The 20477-nt window shown below is 36.7% G+C and overlaps 1 protein-coding gene across 1 annotated transcript in view; it reads left to right on the forward strand.

Moving 5' to 3' along the window:
- Positions 1-20477, forward strand: part of PCDH15 (protocadherin related 15) — a 495784-nt gene that overhangs the window by 152580 nt on the left and 322727 nt on the right. Inside the window, exon 3 of the mRNA XM_062000927.1 lies at positions 9830-9895. Within this exon, the coding sequence (XP_061856911.1) occupies positions 9830-9895 (66 nt within the window). The remainder of the gene's footprint in view (positions 1-9829; positions 9896-20477) is intronic.

Here is a 20477-nt window from a genome sequence, read left to right on the forward strand (position 1 = left end):
TACCGTGTTTTCAGGCACAAGTGTTATTTTAAAGACACTGTCAACTCCAAAACCGCTTGTAAAATGGAAAGTTATTTCAATCTAAAATAATATTGCCCAAAAGATGGATAGTACTGCATTTTTCTCAAGCTGTAAACTAGCAGGGCAATTTTCAGGTACAAAACCCTTTATAGATATTTTATCTGTTAAAAAAAAAAAAAGAGTTGGAAGAATGGCAAAGTAAAACTAGAAAATAAAATGATTGTTAAAGTTGTATATTCTGTAGAAAAGCATGTTTTCTGGGGCTGTGAGAACAAAAGCTTACAGTAATACTCTTTGTTTGGTTTATGTCCTTTTTGTACTTGATTATCTGTCAGCTTCACTTTTTCACTTTTTGCTCAGTTAAAAACCAAACCAACCCCAAATTCAGCTGCAGTCAGATTGTGACATTTCGATCGTTTCACATGAGTCTTTGAATTTGAACTTATGAATCTTAGAGCAGAACTTAACTGAGCCACTCTGAATCTAAGTACAGAAATTCATTGTAGCTTTAAAAAATATCACAAATGTGTTTGAATCAAACTCAAGTTTACTGCCCTTCCTTCCCAGATCCTACAATTAGAGATGTATGTCAGGAAGAGCTGAATATAGTCTGTGAAAGCCCTTCTTATCCTATTTTCAATACAGAGCAATTGCAGTACAAGCCTGCTAATATAAAGGTTATGCCAAGCTTATCCTAGATTGCACAGCTGTAGTGCTGAATTCAGTCACAGAGGAAACAAAGGAGGGCATTTTCCCCTTAAATTGGGTTGCCTAGTTACTCAATTTCAATATATAGTTCTATGTAGCTCTTTAGTAGGAACCTTGTTCTGTATATTGAGATGTTTAGAGTGAGTCTTTCATAGGATTTTTCTGTGAGTGTACCCTGCTGAAATAAGTGGTGGAAGTACAAAATGTGGAGGTAAGTATAAAGTCTTTCAAAGGATTGTGTACTTCATGAGCAATCAGGGTATTTCTGAGAATAAAGTGCATCTCAAAACAGAAGTACATTTTCCAGCAGATTTGAATGTGAAGTGCTTTAACCTCAGCTAGTGCTAGTCTGTTAGAGTTCTGGTTCTTATATCTCCAATTTAAATAAAGTAGAGAATGCACTATCACTTTCCCTGCACATTGCAAACTCCCAAGAGGTGTTCTGGGAAATTCAATCTATAAAATCCTGTAGACCTGAGGTTTTATTGTATTCATTGATATTCTGTTTTGTGTACTACTTAGTTCTCTTGAAATGGGCTTTCTCTGTAGCTTGTGCCGTCTGCAACCACGGTGGTGCAGAACCTGCCTTCCTGCCTCTGGCTTTTCTGGCAACATTTTAGCAAACCAGTTAGTGCAGGTGTTTTGGCTTTGTTTTATAGTACCTCTCTTGCATGACATGTGCACAAACTGCTACATTTCCAGTCAGGGGTCAGGCAGAAACCCTGTGTCTATTTCTTTTTAATGACTTCTCATTAATTTCGTATTTTAAATGGCCACAGCATTATCAATGACTCGGGTTTGAGGGTTGGACTTGGTGGTTCTTGCATTTAATACAGGTGTTTTATGTGTTTAACAGTGCAGAAGAAATGTGAAAAAAGGCTTTAAACAGTTTGACTTCCTCAACATGAACAGAGAGGTCTAGAGTTGCAGAAAAGAGAATGCTGGAAATTAAGGCTGTTGTTTAATCCATGAACTAAGAAGCACTGCTCATTGTTGAGTGCTTGCTTTGTTTTATTCTTACTAGAGCAAAATCTAAAATGCATATAACTGCAGAGAGGAAGAAACAAAACTTTAGAAATCTAGACTTTTAGTTCTGCTCTAGGTACTGGAAAACTCCTCTCTGTTTATTCAGGTTTTTCTCTAAGTCCCTTCCCACTCTTCTGCCTCTGGAAAACAGTTTGGACGTACTTGTTGTGTCAGCCTTTTTGTAGTACTAAACGACTTTTCAGCACTTCAGTTTTACAGAGGTGGACTTTCTAGCATTTGGTGTTTTAAGTATACAAGGTTTTCTCTCTACTTGCATGCATATCAAATGAAGTGGCTTTGGTGTCTCCTTTGTTGCAGAGCACAGGTGGAGAGCTGGGCCTGCGATTCTGATATTTAAAGACATGTGTGTTAGAGTATGGTCACATATTTGCTTTGGAAAGTGCAGGAGTGGATGATGGTGTCCAAGCACCCATTGCACTAGCCACTCATTTATTCTCACTTCATCGTCAGCTGCCCTTAATTCAAACAACTGAGCCGAATTAAGCATCGGCATGCAGTCACTTTGGAGAAGTCAGGACAAAAGGATCTGTAGCTTAGTTCAAATGTTGACATTCTCTGCTTTGCCAGGTCGGTGGTACAGGGATGACTTGTCCTCCAGACAGGAGATGGTGACACATTAAACTGCCACAGTATTTCATCTACAGTTGAGTACAGTGTATATGGTGTTAGTCTTAAAAATTTTCTTGGTGTGTTTGATAGTGATTTTGAGGCATCAGCAGGAGTCTTTGTCTAGAGGCTCCAGAGTCGCAGTGACTTTGTTTAGAGGTGGGGACCAATTTTCCATATTACTATTTTTGTTATTATTCATAGCATGTAGTCATTGAAATGGATCAGAGTCCTGAACTCACTTTAAAATATTGTTTACTGCAACACTTAAGCATAATAAAATGGTTTACTGAAGACTTAGAGGGTGTAGAGGGTCAGTAGGAAGTGGCTGGGTACTGTTTCTTCCTACACTGTAATGAGGTGGTGCCATGGGAAGAAAGAGGGACTAGTTCAAATTAAGCTTGTTACAAAATGTTGTAGCTGCTACACACTTCCATTGTTTCAGGAAGAGCTTGGACAAGTTAAGAGAAAGAAAAAATTGACTAAGAATTAATACTGTGGATTCTTGGAATATGGCTTTTTGTAGGCTGTGCTTGAAGATAGGTTTGAGGTTTTTTCTATTGGATGAATATGGCTTTATTCATCATGTTGGAGTTGCCAGGCCTTAATTTTGCCCTTTGAGTTCACAGCTCTACACAAAAGCTATTTGTCAGTGTGATACACACATCACCTTTCAAAGTTGTTTTCAACCTGGGCTAAATAAATGTACAGACAAAGACTGCATAATTGTTAAGTTTACATTCTGAGCTTCATTAATACAAAAAAAGTGGGTGAAACATAAATACAGAGTAATTGCATGGTGTGATTTTTCTGAGTCAGAGATAAGCCCTAGGTAAGTAAGGGATTGGTACTGGAGAGTAAGAGAGCCTTGCATAATTACTGATAAAGTTTAGAGTCTGATCTTTGTTACAGTGACAAATGAAAGTATGAAGTTTTATTCTGCCAATAAATCACTTCCTTCAGAAGTTAGTGAGTAGAATTTTATTTAATAAAAAGTGTTTTAAATCAGGCTGCATATCTACTAGGAACTGAGTCAGGTTTTGACATTGCCTGTTGTACTGCCTGTGACTGTTTAAATAAAAAACAAACAGAACTACTTATCTGTATATATAAAAGAAAAACAGAATATAAGATAAAATGTAAAATAGCTTAGAGTAAAAATTGGTTGATTTAAAGTAGCTTGAAGAAGATTTGGTGATCAGCATATTGAAGTGGATCTTTTCTTCACTTTTAGTTTCAGGAATGTTTAGGAGACAATGGCAATTATTTCACAGAATAATGTTCCCAAAAGAGCTCAGATTGACTGTTTCCCAGATAAGTGTGTCGTACTCACTGCAGGGCAGCTCACTTTATTTTATTTTTTCTTTTTCATCAGGATAAAATTTTTTCTGTCTTTGATGTGCTAGAACTAAGTTTACTGGGAACACAAATCCTCTCTCAATTTTTTTAGGAGTCTTTTTTTTTAATATAGTTACCTAATATAGTGGAAAGTATCCCTGCCCATGGCAGGGGACTTGGAACTGGATGATCTTTAAGGTCCCTTCCAAACCAAAACCTTTCTATGATTCTATTAAATTTATAAGGCTTTGGGGGCAAGCCATTTTTATTATTAAACTTTGAAACAACTGATGCGATTGTATGCCTTGCAGTCATATGATTTAATGATTAGAACAGCCAACTTCAGACATTGCCCCTAACTAATTCAGATGTTTTATTTAGCTGGGATGTTGGGATATGTGAATGCTGAACACATAATTATGTTTAGTAGAGAGATATTGTAGGCAATTCTTGATCGCTGTGGCTACCTCTAGCTTTGTGTCTTTGTTGTCAGGCAGCTTCTAAATGTGCATGAAGTTAATGCTGTCTTTGCAAGTGTATGAATATGAGGCTTATAGGAAGTGTTAAGCAGATATTTGCAAAGACTTCTGCAGCTTTGTAAGCTCCATCTACAGTTCATGGTGAAGAAGTCCATCCTTCAAGTGATTCAGAGTAGGAGGCCATTTCCTGAGGTCTTTTGCAACTCCTCTGTGGAGAAAGGTCTCCCAGAGGTGGCAGGAGAAAGATCCCCCTGGCAGAGAGGAGCTGTAGGGACATTATCAGCCTTTAATATAGACAGAATGAAGACAAGAGAGTTTGGCAGGGGAAAGCACATTGCTGTTATTTGCAAAACCCCACACGTAGACGGCAGCAGTGGTTGGAAGAGGCCTTGGGCTGGTGGCACGCTTAACCCCCAGCTTGTGCAGGACTGTCTCTGCTCAGATGTCTTGGTGTTGCATGTCAGTTCCTCACACTTGAAGTTTCTTATTAGCTAATTCAGTAACATCTGTTTTCATTTTTATAGATGTTTCTGTTTACCTATGAAGTTGAAAAACAGAAAAGTCCTCTAAGCAATGTAAGGTTTGGATGGAAAGTGGCTTTGAAAGCACAAGGCCAAGGTGAAAAGAAAAAAAGCAAGCAGCTCTCCATTGGTGGAATATGGGATTATTCAAGTTTTATGTTTGTTTCAACTCAGTCTGTTTGACCTTGCTGAGCATCTTACCTAGAGCAATGATTGAGAATTTCCTCCCAGCTATCTCAATAAAAATAATTAGAAAGTAAAATAATGAAAGTTAGCCCTCAGAAACCAAATGGATCTGAGCCATGTAACTGTTCCATGAAGTTTGTTAAATAGATTTTCACTTTGCTCCCAAGGAGACAGGCCCTTTATTTATCTGCCTTTGCCTTGATCATGTAATTGTAAAGCAAACACACTAGTTAGATGAAACAGTGAAGTTAATGACAGGAACAAAAATGCTTTTCTGGAAGCTTTTAGGAAAGCCTTCATAGCTTGTTGTTTTATTTACTAAGCTGTATTTCCCTGATGCCTACTGCCTTTTCTGTAAGGTGTCTGGGGCAAGAGCACTGCTACATCATGAGTACATTTACTAGTGCTGCTTAAACATAAAACACATCATGAAAACTGTAGATAGGGAAGCTCATTTATGTAGTGCCTTTTCTGCCTACTATAAAGTGTGTTCAAATTAGGATGATTTGATTTCTGTGACTATTCCATTATGCCCAGGAATTTTGAGGGCAACTTGCTTTAGGTTGAGAAAGTTATAAAAAATAGTTATAGAACAAATAGATTGTGGTTTAGCAGGTGGCTTCTTGCTGTGCTTCCAGCTGAGTGGGGATTCCTACCATCAGTAACACAAGTCGGGCAGCCTCTGTGTGCGTGATCTCCTTGCTTCTGCTTGCTAACTGCTCTTTGGTGGGGAACAGGGTCTCTTTTCAAAGAAACTATACGATGGAAAGAGACCATCCTGTCTTAGCACTTGCAGTAATTTTATTAAAAATTTGAGGTTGGACGAGATGATCTTTCAAGGTCTCTTCCAACCCTTAAGATTCTGTGATTGTTAGTTAGATACTTGTCAGTATTCTGATAATATTCTGCAGTGTTAAATTACCTAATTACCTAATAATGTGAAATAACCCGACTTACAATACCTAATAGATGTATACCAGTGTCCAGTTGTGGGCCTAGGGTACTTGAAAACAGAAGATTAGGAAAATAAACTGTTAAATATTTCTTTTGTAAGGCTGCTGCAGTTATCCATACTTGTTTATGTTGAATAAAGCAATCTGTTACTACTGAAATAATTTCTGTTGAGGAACAAGTTCAGAGCTGGGCCCTGTCTCATAATGTCATTGAGGAGCATTTCATGTAATCCCTTTCATGAGCAATTAAAGATATGTTTCCAAAATACTGAAACTACTTTTTAAGTTTGTGGGCAGCGTGCGGCCATTCCTCCTTTGCACTCAGAGTGTTCTTTGCACTTCTGCTCTTTAGTTTCAGTAAGTGATTTTTCTCTCTTGTATATTTACCTAAAAGTATTTCTAGAGAGCTTTCATTTTCCTGGACTAAATAATTCAAGCCTCTGTCACCTTTCTAGGATGGATTCTTCATCCTCCTGATGATGAGAATAACTTTGCTGTGTATCTAGCTCAGTCTCAAGACATTATTTTTCATGTATCCAGTATATCTAACCAGGCCTGGCTGGTGCTTGGTGATACAATACAGTGTTTGAGCTTATTGCTTATTGAAGTCTTACTGCTACTGCTGCTTCTCTTGGTTGTATTTTGCAAGGGGGGAAAATGAGGTACCACTTATGTATTTACAACATGTATTTAGGGGTTTTTTTTTTGATTAAAATTGTCTCTCATTGAATTGGAAATTTTAAATTTATATGTTCAGTGTATATGGATAAATGTGAAACTAAGTAAGATTGTGGCATTATTAGGTTCAACCTGTGAGATAGGCAGGATGCAGGCATCTTAAAAAGCAATCTGATATTTGGTTAATACTGACGTGATTGAAATTATATGAATGAATCTGCAAACTCTTACCTATGCTATAAAATGACATATTTCTTCTGAGTTTTTCTTTATTGATGCCATGAGGGCAATCCATAGCAAGATTTCTGTTACACATCTATTTATTTATTTTCCTCCCCTAGCTATAGAAATAGTTTTGGCTGTCGCTCTAATACCTTCTTTCCATTGAAATTTATCTTATGATAAATTTTATTGCTTCATCCGCTCACACTTGCAACAAATTCCCCGCAAATTACGAACTTAAATGTGTAGTCTGCCTTTTCTCTGAGACTGTATTTCCAGATTGCAATCCTAAACAGTCATTCTAAACATACTGTGTAACTATTTTGATTATAATTCTGGAAATTGTGATGTGTTTGGTGGAAAAATAGTCCTGTGAAAAGGCTGCTAACGTGATTGGCTTGTGTTTTTGATAATTTGCTCATTGAAGAATTGAACCACTAGAAGTTAGCCTGATTTGGGTAAGCTTTTCACTAAGACACCCAGCAAGGAGAAAAGATTATCATGGAAAAAGAAAGCTCACTGGGGAAAGAGTTCATTGGGTCTTCAAAAAAAAAAAAAAAATTATTTTGGTAAGGCACATGCAACTTTTAGAATTAGAAATTGTCTCTACTTTGAGTTTCTTTTTGGTTGTGTGTATGGTGATTGCTTTTCAACAGTGAATAGCAGGACCGTTCATGAAAACAATGTCAGTGAAAGTTTATATCAGTGAGCTTTGTAACCCTAACAAAAAATTTATTGAAGAGTAATGCAGTTAACTAAATCCTGAACTTCTAAAAAATTTTAACACGTCTTTGGAAAATATTAGAGTTGTTCAGTCCTGTTATTTTTATGCCATCTAGGGAAAAAAATAAGAGCAGGGAAAAAATTAAAATCCTTATTTCATATAGCTATGCAAACAATTTCATGTAGCTATTGCAAACATTGCTTATCTTCCCACAGGATATGCTCATAGGAAACTACAGTGCAACAAAGGGTGTCATTATTTCAGGTGATCTGTTTGCTCTGTTATTGCCTTCAAAACAAGAAAAGAAATAAGAATCATAGAATGGTAGGGGTTGGAAGGGACCTTTAGAGATCATCTAGTCCAACCTCCCCGCAGAAGCAGGCTCACCTAGATCAGGTCAGCAAAAAACAGTCAATTCTTATGTATCAAATTAGCAGATATAAGAATAAAAGAAAAAGTACTGAGAATTTGTTCATTAAGTAATTCTATTTAGACTGCTTAGGATTACCAAACCATGTGGGTTGGTGGTGCTTGGCAAGCAGTGTTGCTGGTGTGAGGAAAGAGAGTGAATGGGTTACCCACACAAACTCTCTGTATTTCACCTTCAGAACAAGGTTTGTCTATTTATTGTTAAAAAACAAACACATAAAAAAGGTAATTACAGTGTGAGTGTATCAGTAGTATTAATTAAGGTGTCATTCAGGAATGTGGAGCTATGAGCCCCTATCCAGGGTGTTTAGAAGTTCAGTTTGCAGTTGAACTCATCAGCTGATAGCAAAGCTGTTGCTAGACAAAATCACTGTGCCACAGAGATGTCCTTTAGAGGCTTCACCTAAATTGAGATGTGAATAAATGCCTCACTGTTTTGATCTTCCTCCTTAAGTGTCTGTGCTGGGGTAATTAGAGCCTGTAATTTACTGCATCACAGTTCTTTTGAAGTCAATAAATGTATAATTTTTACCATAAGATGGGAAATAGAATTTTACCTCAACTTGCTCTTGTGTTTGATTTACAAATCATTTTCTGTTGGGATTTTTGCATTAAGTGTTTAGACCTCTCTGTCAAAAAAACCCCTCAATTACAGTGATACTCCAGCACTTTTTTTCCTTGGTTAGAAAGCAATTAGAAGCTGTCATTTCTTACAAATTAGGTGTAGCCATCCATGCAGCTGGGGCTGTGTCTAGAGCATCTAAATGTCTTAAAAAATGTTCACTTCTATCTCATATACCATTCTCTGTGGTGAAATGGGAAGGAGTGTGGTTGTCTCTGAGCACACTGTTTCAGTGGTACTGTGAGGTAGCTTGAAAACGGAAACCATTCTTACCTTTTATTCCTCTGTGCTTTAAAGAGGTAATACTTTTCTTCTATTTAATGTAGAAAACCAAATTGGTCCCAAAGTGCAGTCATCACGTGTAGTATACATGTCTTTATGTGTTTTAAAACTGCATCTATGCATTTTCTAGCTCTGCATGTACTGCTTTATGTCTTTGAACCTATCTTATGAGTAAACCAACCAAATCTTACTTATTTTCTTTCATTATTCTGGTCTGCTTCCATTGATGACTCTAAACTTTTGACTCCAGACTGGCAATATGAGGGTAAGATGGCAACATGTAACTTCCTGAAATTTCTCATCCATTTTTAATTTTTATTTTCCTTAGAATATTATTAAAATTCTGTTTAATTCTCTTTAATCATGTCCTTTTGTTTGGCAATTAAATTCAAATTACATTTATTTATGTTGTAAAGCTTTAATTACTATATATACCTTTTACTCATTCCTCTTTTACTTTGTTTGGTTAAATTACCATTGTATTATCTGTCCTGAAGGACTTCTGCTTCACCAAGATCCCTGATGGTATCTCTAGAGCAAGACACAAACAAGTTTATTAGTGTAGCCATCAGACTGTATGGTGGTGGTATGTGACAACAATTTAGAGGGTGTGTGTTCATGATGTGGAAAGGAAGGCTGACATAAGAGAAAACAGGACAAACTGTATTAACTTTTTGCTGTTGAATTGTTTATTTTAAATATGGATCAGGTTTTGAGATGTTAAGTATTTTCTCATCAGATTCTCCCTTGTTTTTTAAAGTTTGTCAGAGTAAAGGATGAGTAAATAGCTCAGATTTTTATCATCTGTGAGTGTAACTTAGCTAACAGTTGTTAGCTAATTAACAGTTAGCTAACAGTTGTTAGCTAACAGTTGTTAGCTCATACATATGTTGTATTAAGGGAATGCTTGTCTTCAGTGTGCCAAATATACTGCCTTGTTTTAAAAAACAGCAACAAAACACCCAAGATCCTCCTTCTGGAATTCGAAATAACTTGTCTTTTCATCTTTATAGATTGCAAATTGGCCAGAACAGGTCCTCCAGCCACAATAGTTCCTATTGATGAAGAAAGTCGGAATGGTGAGTGCCCCCCTTTTTCTGCGACACCCCTTCAGTTACCCTGCATCGGCTGGTCAGGGTGTGGAGGTGCCTCCATATCTGGCTCAGCACTGGGGTCTGGTCTCAAAAAACCTGGCAATGGGGATTGTGGGTGGAAAGGTAACAGTCACACAAAATGCTGAGAGATGTCATTTCTTCTAGAAAGTTACGCTCTTTGATTACCTTGATCTTTGGCTCTAGATAGCTCTGGTGAATATGCCTTTAGTTTTAACAGGTATTTAGGCCACAATTATTTGTAATGCAGCAGTAGTTAGCTCTCTTGTTGCTAATACACCAGCTCACTTTTGCTGTCTGACCTCTTATGTCAATTTGGTGTTTCTGGAGGACAAAATTCTGGCCAGTCTTTGGTTTTGTTTTTGATGTGGTTGGTAGAGCTGGAGTCTTCTTTCTCTGAAGCTTGAGTGTTAACATTGCTGTATTCTGGGTTTCACATGCAGCTTTTTCAAGGTTTCATGTTGGTTTGCTCTTGAGTTTAGTAACATGAGTTTATGGACACCTCTGAAATAGCAGACCTTGTTTACATATAGTAATGGAAACTTCAACAGAAAATTGGTTTTTAATTCTCATGTCATTATACCATCCTCAATGTTGAGTTCTCAAAGTGCCTTAGGATTGCATTTCTGGAGCATATTGTATTATGCTGAGGTGCTTTAACTTGTTAGAGTCAGTGCTTCGTACAGGTGGCTGTTACTCCTGATACTACGTTACTACTGTTCTTTATTTTTATTTTGTGAATATTTTTTAAATCTCTTAATATAGGCACAATTCTGTGCTGCACATGGTTGTGATTTATCATTTGTGGGTGCTTGGTCCAGGTCATAGTGGTGGAACCTCTCTGCTGTTAGCCTTGAGGGAACTGCTTACTATTGGAGTTGCTCAAGGTCAAGACGGATAAGTGTGCAGGCTGTACTGTTAAGGGAACCAAAGTACCAATTGTTAATATGCTTGCATGCTACAGAACTCTGTTAGTCAGTACTGGAGTGACTTTTAAAAACAGGCTGTTTTCCTTCTCCTGTGCTGATTTTTCTTGTAATCATGTCTGCTAAAACTAAAAAATTATGATTAGTCTCAGCAAAACTGTGTCCGCATACTAAGCAGGACTCATTGTTTTGGCATTTTGTAATGCAGTCTGAGTGCCACAAAAGTAACTCAGTGTGATATTAATTTGAGTAGAAAGCTGTACCGTATTTATATCATCCGTATATCAACTAGGAAAGAAAAAACTAAAGAAGCCTTGTTTTCATTTTCAGAATGTTTAAATGGTGTGTAGTCACAACATCCAAGATAGGATGTTGTACACACAGCAGTTTTGCTGTTAAAAGAGTAATCTGTGCTCAAATATCAGTCAGCTCATGTTAAAAGAGCTTGTTATAGATGGTGCCTAAATAGTTCAGATGTTTGGAATCAATACTGTGAGCTTCTTCTTTATATTTTTTCAATATATGCATTGTAGAAGGACTCTGGGGATTTGATGCTGCTGAAATAACAATATCTGTATCAGCTTGTTATATTTTTCTGTAAATAAAAAATTAGAGAAATAAAAGGATTGCAGCTCTGTAACTGAATGGCACAATAGACTTTATTTCTCAGCTTTTAAATGCTTGATTTAGTGTTTGTTAACATCTAGAAAGTTAAAATTTGTATTTACTTGTAACTGGGTACTGCAAGAAAGATGGTTACATTACGTATGGTGGGGAGAAGTATGAATTTCTGAAAAGCTTTGGATGTGTTTGCAATGATTTAGTTTATTTAGTTATGAATTCTTATGCATCATTAACTCTTCTTTAAATAAGTAAATCGGAACTGGAAACTTTTGTGTTGTAGCTAATAGAAGCAACACACCTCAACTGTAAGTCACAATATGCATTAAGTCAGTGGATCTCCTGTGGAAAACAGCTCCAGAGTAGAAATGTCCTTAAACTTTTTGCTGTTTTTGTTGAAGTGGTAAGTTGTTTCCTCCCTACTATCTCATGTGACTGAAATTAGTGATGGTGAAATCTCAGTACAGTGTAGAGTATCAGCAGTTGAGTCAATGCTTCTACACTTGTACTTCAAATGAAATAATTCCTTTTCTGTGAATCTTGCTTAAACTGGGTATAGATATTTTAAACCAGAAAAACAGTCTTATCAAAGGATTCAGAGCAACTATCAGTAAATTTTGTTGTCCAGCTCTGTGTGTTCACGCTTCTGGATGTCTTTCAGGACAAATGCTTTACTGTAGTCAAATTTGGACCTCTGATGAATGATGGATCATGTTGCAATGAACTGTGTACAAGTACACAGCCATGTGCAGATGTGCACATACAGGCATTGGGGAATGAGATGAATAATTGATCAGTTAACACCTTGTTACCTGGATACTTCCTGCATCTTCTCTTTGTGGTCTTGTTCACGTACTTACAGAAGGTGTTTATAAGAGGTGTCTGCCTATGCCGTTAGGGTTGCAAAATAGTAACAAATTATTGTTGGTTATGCTTTTTCAGTATGGTGTGATGCTTTGGTTCCAGGCAAGCTGCTATTGTATCCCAAGGAGTAAACTGCCATTTGTGTGACACTATCAATTTGTTCTCTACAGCATTGCTCTCAGCCTGTTTCCTTACATATTTTATGCTACAGCCACAACTTGACAGGACTAGTGAAAGAATCAGACTGAGAGCTGATTAATCACAATTAAGGCCTCAGATTTACAGAAGGACCCCTGCTGAATTCACTAGGAACGTTTTGGTTACCAGAGCTCCGTTCCTGTAGCCTTCCATCTTTTCTATGCATGAGAAGATGAAGCTGTATAAATGGTAAGGGGTTATAAATAAGTCAGAATAGTTTTGCCATCAAGAAGCCTTTGTAAAAAAATTGAGAAGAGAACAAACAGAGGTTATGAAGGGTAATAAGGAATATCAGATGAAGCAATGTGTTGCAATAAGAAAATATTTTGACACTAGTACCTGACCTGTTGGAAGGTTTGGTAGAGAATTGGATGTTACTGTCTTATGGAACATGCAGCTTGAAAGTAAAAATTATGGATGTTGATGCTGGATTCAGCAGGGTGAGTCTTTACTGTATACGAGAATTGACTGGAATAGTTTATCAAAATTTCTTTCAAATCATTTGCCATTCAGTATCACAATTGTAATTATATAGTTGTTAAAAGAGATAGTGAGATTGGAATGTCTCTTTTAAGCTTTTAGAATTAAGATCTCAAAATGACAACTATGTGGCATTTCACTGCATCCAGTGCACATATTCATCATATGCTAGCAACTTAATAAACAGAAAATTCTGTTATTTAGAAATGTATCTTTAGTTAAACAGTGGTGAATACTGAGCTCAATTACCCATAATTCACAAAAAAATATGGAGACTTACTATTTTGCAAAATAACTATTCCTTGTTCTCACAGTCAGAAACACACTGACCATATCTGACATTTAAAGATCTCCTTGAGAGATCAGCATAGATTCTGGATTTGATGATTTCCCACCACTGGATTCATGTGTCTTTATATCAAGTTGTGTTCCTGTACTGAATCTTAAAAGGGGCCAACTTTGTACTTCTTAAGGTACAAATGAGGTTTTTAAATTTTTTCCCTTCTTTAACTGAGTGATAGTATTTGAACTTACATTAATGGCAAAATTTACTGTTTCTATATATACAAGATTTTTTTTATAAGCAGAGTATTATTTACACTCATGGATTTATATTTTCATTATTGAATTTGGAACTTGGTTCTGAATTGTTTTAAAGGCTGAATGAAACTTCATTAATCCTTGAGACTTATTCATTGCAACCGCATCCTGAGTTTTTGGAGGCCTTCATATATTGCTGCCTATGCTTTTTTCCTTAAGTTAAGCATATGGAAACGCTACAAGGCTTTGAATCTTTAAAAGGGGTTCTTAATGGAAATTACTTCTAAAAGAGGCAAAATTGAGATCTTCTAATTATGATTGATTAAAGCAGAATTAGAAACAAAATGCAGAGTTTGGTGTGAGGGAGCAAGCAGGTGCAGTGGTGCAAGCTGTTGGGCAGGGTATTGCGTGACCTTGCATGGGACAGAGGTGCACAGAATAGCTATACCTCTGTTACAGAATCAAAGAATCTTAAGGATTGGAAGGGATCTTGAGAGATCACATAGTCCAACCTCCCTGCCAGAGCAGGACCACCTAGAGTAGGTCACACAGTAACTTGTCCAGGTGAGTTTTGGATGTCCCCACTGTTTGCATGCTGCTTGGTATTTGCCTTCATGTGATTTATTTCAGGATAGCTACAAAGTTAAAATATAGGCAAGTACTATTAAAAATTGAACAGATAGTTGTTTTGAGTGTAAGTTACACACTTAGCTAATAGCCAGTATTCTGGCCAGGTTCTAACATCGAGAGTAGGTGAGACTGCACCTTGGAGTATTCTGTTCAGTTTTGGGCTTCTCACTCCAAGAGGGACACTGAGGTCCTGGAGCATGTCCAGAGATGAGCAACAGAGCTGGTGAAGGGTCTGGAGCACAAGCCTGATGAGGAGAGGTTGAGGGACCTGGGGGTAAGACAGGAAGTTGTGGCAGGGGCAGATCAGACTCTTCTTCCAAGTAATAAGTGACAGGACAAGAGGGAACAGCCTCAAATTGTACTGGGGAGGCTTAGATTGGAGACTAGGAAAGATTTCTTCCCCAAAAGAGTTGTCACAGGCTGTCCAGGAAAGTGCTGGAGTCACCATCCCTTGGGATATTTAAAAATCATATAGCTGTGGTGCTGAGGGACTGATTTTAGTGGTGGACATGGAAGTGGTGAGTTAATGGTTGGACTCAATTATCTTAAAGGTTGTTTCCAACCCAAACGATTCTGTTTCTAAAAGATCTATCCACTTGTGAAGAAGAATATGAACTACTATCTTGGTAATGCCTTAATTACAAATACTCTGTATTTATGAATATTTTGTTTGTATTCTTGCCAATCCTAGATAAATCAGTAAATATATTCTGCTTTTGATTTTACTTTTGCTGTTTTTTCATCCATCCCCTTCCCTTATGCTGGTAAGGAGTGCTGTTGAATATGATTATCTCCACAAATTACATTTCTCTTAATGCTCATTGGGGATGTTTGACATTTAGGAAAACATAGGTGAGTGCAGGAGTGAGCTTTCATGGTGGTAGCTAGGTTTAGTATTGTTTTTATACCTTTTCATCTTCCTGCTATCTTGGCAGCAAACTTTTGTCAGCCTGGCTTCCTGGGGAGGTAGAGGATGTGTGTTCATGCTACAAATACCCATCAATAGCTCCCTGCAGTGAGGGATTAAATGGGAAATAAGGCACAAATATGCAGGAAACCAGGCTGTGGAGTTTTTTCCCCTGCTACTATTGGACCAATTTATCTTCAATTTAATTGTATGTAATGCTGGAAGATTGGACCTGATTACTAAGGCACATTGACAGTGTCACTGCAAATTTCCACGCTGTACCAAACTTCTAAAACTTGTTTTTCAGAGGTAATTGACAGGAATTGAAGAAAATGTCTCTAGAGACACAAAATCTGTAACCTCACTTCTGAGGCAGGCTTAAGAGTGCTCATACATTTCCTATGGACTGTGTGTGATCGCTTCCGAAGGACCATTACTTAATAAAATTTTCAGTCACTACCAATGTGGGCTGGGATTGAACTAATGAGCCCTAAAGATTAAGGATCCTGCTATCCATCTCCTGTATGGATTACATGCTGGTTCCAGTCTGGCTGCCATAAGACATTTTAGCTAAGGGGAAAAATTGATTTAGTAATATACCATTTTCTGATTTGGAAAGTTGCTGTGGTTGAGCAGAGGTATATTGAGAACAGCGTTTCTTTAAGAGTTGCATCTCTATGGTCTTTTCCTACTTTTCCCTTGTCTTTCAGGAAAAGGATCAATTAATGACTTGAAGGATGAGAAGATGCTTCAGCAACACCTTACTTGCTTCAAATACATCTTTCCTACAGAAATAATGTCTCTGATATTATTGCTGTTTTGAAATTCTTTTATCTGAGAATTTTTTGGTTTTATACTTGAATTTTGAAATTGCCTCCAAGGCTATAGAATTGGTTTAAATTACCATTTAGCAAGGTTTTTTTAAACATGTGAAAGTCCATTTGAAATCTGCACAAGATATCTGCGTTATTGAAATCCAGTGTGTCTTTTCAACAAATACTCGGATTTGATTGTGAAAAGTGTTGTTTACGTCCTAAGAATTGCTTAGTTATAATTAGTGAGACTAAGATATGCCGCAGTTAATCTTGGGGTTTGTCCCTACAAAGCCTTAGCAGGAAGATCAGGCTGAGATGATGTGTCAAACACATGAAAGCGTTTTTGCTTGGAGTCCTGTATATTCCTGTAGCTTTATTTTACATATGGTGAAAGTACAAGCCAAGATATGTTACTATTCTGTAAAATTTTCTAAATCATGTACATCTATTTAAAAGCTCATGTTTATCTTCTATACTGTCAAGTAGTACAGTGCATCCCTAGCACCTGCTTTCCCCTTATATTAGAAACATCAGTGGGAGGGGAGGGAGGTAATGCCCATCTCATTGTAATGTAGCATGCTTTCCCAGACACATCATTGGTGGAAGAGAGCAGTCTCAGCCTGATGAAATTGCATTTTCTGTAGAAGACTTCCATATGGAGCTTGCAGGTTCATCTGTCTGTAGGCCTATGAAGTCTTTGTATCCTGTGTAAGGCTCACTCCTTTGACTTGCTCTTTCTGTAGTAGCAATTTCTTTATCAGCAATGAGTGAGTCAGTTGACACTTAATGAGGGAGAAAAAAAGAGGTAGGATGAGCTGAAGACAGCCTTGTGTACTCAGCACCTGAACAAGGCTTAAAGTTATTTCATGGGGATTAACAGGAATAAATAGAGCAGAGCTTTCAGCCTTAGATCTGAGTTTCTTGCTGCAGGAGGGAGGACTTGATTTTCTTTGAAGCTGAACAAATGTTACCATGTTGTGTAGAAGTGTTAGAATTTAAAAAATTATAGATTGATGTAAGATAGTTTACTGTCTTTGTAAGCTTTTCAGTCTTTGATTTTAAACCAATGTATTTTTATGTGTTGTTTCCTATCATTCAAAAATCAGCATCATGTAGTGTTGTAAAAAAAAAGTAATTGTAGTTTTAATATTTCAAGTGATTCTGACAAAAATGTCTCTCATATATGGGAGGTTTGTTGGCGTATTGAAAGGGAAAAGAGACCAAGCTGTTATATAACTTTTTGTTTTTTCTTGGCTTCTCAATAAATGCAATTTGAGGACTCTTTGCATTTACCTTTTATTTGCTGCAATATTTATTTTGTAGCCATTCGTAATTACATTTCTATAAGGGACAAAAAAACCATGTTATTAGCTTAAATGTTGTTGTCATTCCTGTGAGATGTTTCCAAGGAGAAACTGCTTCAGTTGATTTCCCATCTAAGTTATGCAGATGTCTATATGCTTTTGTGTCCACACATTGATTTTTCTCACATCTTTAGGCAGTCTTACAGCTTCCTAAAGTATTTGTGATGGTTTTTTACCAGCTGTGAAAAGTATTCCTTTTCAAATGTATCTTCACCAGTCTGAAATTTGATTTCTATAACAACGGAAATGTGGTATGTTGTGTATATATGTGAGAAAGTATAAGTTAAGGTATTGCAGACTATAATAAATCTTTGACTGAAATATTATCTTGCTGTACAAGGGAAAGAGGAGTTCAATCAACTGTGTTTCTAAACCACCATCTTTTCTTCAATTGTAAAACTCTTATTGCACAGACACTGCTACTTTCTAAGACCCCATGTGTACATCTGAGAATGCTTAAGTAAATCTAGATACTTATCAGCCAAGAATTTCAGTTCATTGTAGCTATATCAGTTAGCTATTGGTGCAGTCTGGACAGCTGAAATGTTTGTAGTGTTGAGCATCAGTAGTCTTTGTGTATGCTGATGCAATTCTGTGATCGTTAATACTTAGTCTGTGAAACATTAGATTAGCTGGCAATACAAATATACTCTGGATCAAGTGCAGGCACGTAATAACTTTTTGTCAAATTAGGGCATGCCATATGGAGTTTATTCTGGCTTTCTGTTTTTATATGAGAAGAAAGGTGATACATTAGATCTAATATCTGCCACCTTAAGTAACATCTACCGTTACCCTTTCCAAATGTTTTGGACAAATTTGAATGAGGAGTGGATTTATGTTGATTTGTACGTGCCGTGTGACTGTACAGTGCTAGGACTGCTACTAGGGGCTAAAGGCTGAATTTTACTATATTGCAATGTGCTGTGAAGTTCAATCGTGTCTTCCCACAATCAAACTGATTCAGGAGGCTGGCTGTTTCCTGTTGATGATTCTCTAAATCTAGATGTAATTTTGAAGATAGGGTCAGGTCCTGAGGCCACCTGAGAAGGACACCCACAACTTGATACTCAGAATCCTGGCAAGCGTGAGCTCTGGTCTTTTGGGGCATTCCTGGACCATTTAGGAGTATACTGGTTAGGCTTGGAGAAAGAGGTTAGTTAGAGTTATAGAAATCATCAGGGAACAGTGTACAATCCAGGAAAGTTTCAGAAGTAGCACTAGAAAGGGATGTTCCTTGGCTTTGAGATGGGGAGTGTGAAGCAGGGTGCAAGTTCAAGAGAGATCAAATTGTCACTGACTCGGTTTATTCTTGCAGCAATGTCTTAATTCACAGTTTTCCGAATGCTCTTGTCCAAGTACTGTCCTCAAATTTCTCCATAATGGAGGAAAATTGCCTAATATGCCACAGTTTAATAATGTACTTTTAGACTATTCCTCTTTCTCTGTCATGACTTGAGTACTGGGTTGCCAGAGACAGAGATTTCTTTCTTTTAAATTCAGACATACAGCCAATTAAGACTGAGACTTATTTGGTTTTAATCATCTATCTCAAGAACCATTATTAAATGCAACAACAATAATAATAGGAGACCATAACAAATTTATGTCTCAAGAAAGGGTTAGTTAGCTGGAAGACTGTAGCTGCTGTTCTTTTCAGATAGAAGGCTTAGAGCTAAGTAGATTAGGGGTAAGTGTAAGAACAAGTTAGAAAATTGTCTTATATGCAGCTAATAAATGCCTCTGATGAGATGGAAATACGGAGTATTTTTTTAACTTATATTTTTAAAGTTTCCTCCCATTCTTTGTGTAATTGACTCATACATGTTGGTATTCAACTCAGTCTTAAGTTGTTTAAATAAAAATGTGAACTAGTACAAGAAAGTTATCACTTCTAAGCCCACAATTTCATTTAGTTTATAAAATCATGAGGTGGGAGAAGAGGTGTAATTTTATGGAAATTAATTTTCTTTTTATTCAAACCTGTTCGTTCATTTCCATTCTGAAATTATATGTTCTTAGTATTTTGGTATTAATGATTTAATTGAAAATATATTAATCAATTTGATGTTATTTTTATATGACATTTAAATTCACATTCACTTTTTTTCATGGAGGACAAATGTGTAAAGACTGAAGTGTCTGTAAAATGGATGAGCTTATTATTCTACTTCCGTTCATGAGCAGAAATGTCAGCAGTGGCCAGTATTTAAGCAGAGTTCTTGTTCTGTGATCTCCACGACTCTCCTTTTTCAGTCTTTTTTTTTTCTAAATTATGTCTTTTTGGAGGGAAAAAAGGGGCAAAAAGCACGAGATAATTAGGAGTGGAAGTAGGGGAGAAAAGTAGTAATCCTTTTAGAAACTGTTTAATTTATACTTAAGGATAGAAGGTTAGTAAGTGGTAGAGGTAGAATTATTTAAAATGTGTTTATGCTCTCAGCTGTACAGAAAAATATCCTAACCAAATACTGGTGCTCTTGGGAAGGTGAAATAGATGTCTCTAAATTACCCTCAGAGATGAGAGCTTTTTTCTGCTGTTTTCGTCATTAGCTCATCTACTTCTGTCAGTTCTTAAGACTTGTGTGTAATCATCAAAGCTGTTTTTTCGTTTGTTTTTCTTTCATTGTGCTGTCTGTGCACATGCTCAGGTGTCCTATCTTGACTCAAGTTGTATCTTCTGAAATCCTTCTGTGCTGACAACTTACAGCTGTCTCAGCATACTCACAGGCACTAAATCAGCTAAAAGCTGTTGAGTTTTGTTTACTACAGGTTGAATAACTGCAGGAGTATTTAGCAGACAAGACCATAGGTCTTCCTTAGTATTAATATTTTAAATTAAAAAAATTGAGGATTTAATTCCCATTTTGTTGTAAGTATATTTTTTTGTGGCTAATGATTGTGCTCTGTAATGCCAAGTCCTTTTCAGAATATATTTGAGAGATACTTTTTTTAGTGGAAATTCTCCTCAGAGAGATTTAGAGTTTTCTGAACAGCTCACCTTTGACAGTTTAAGTATTCAGAATAAATTATTCAAATTATGACACTAAATCCATTCATATTCCCAGGTTGTCAGTTTACCTTTGCAAGTGAGGGATGGCATATTTCAACAATTTATTTCTTTCATATAGTTTTGAAACATTGAATGTCATTTTACTAGCAATATTCTTTGACTGTCTTCTTTACAGTTCCAGAAATAAATGCAAG

The sequence above is a fragment of the Colius striatus genome, chromosome 8, assembly GCF_028858725.1.
Source record: "Colius striatus isolate bColStr4 chromosome 8, bColStr4.1.hap1, whole genome shotgun sequence".
In the NCBI taxonomy this organism is placed as follows: domain Eukaryota; kingdom Metazoa; phylum Chordata; class Aves; order Coliiformes; family Coliidae; genus Colius; species Colius striatus.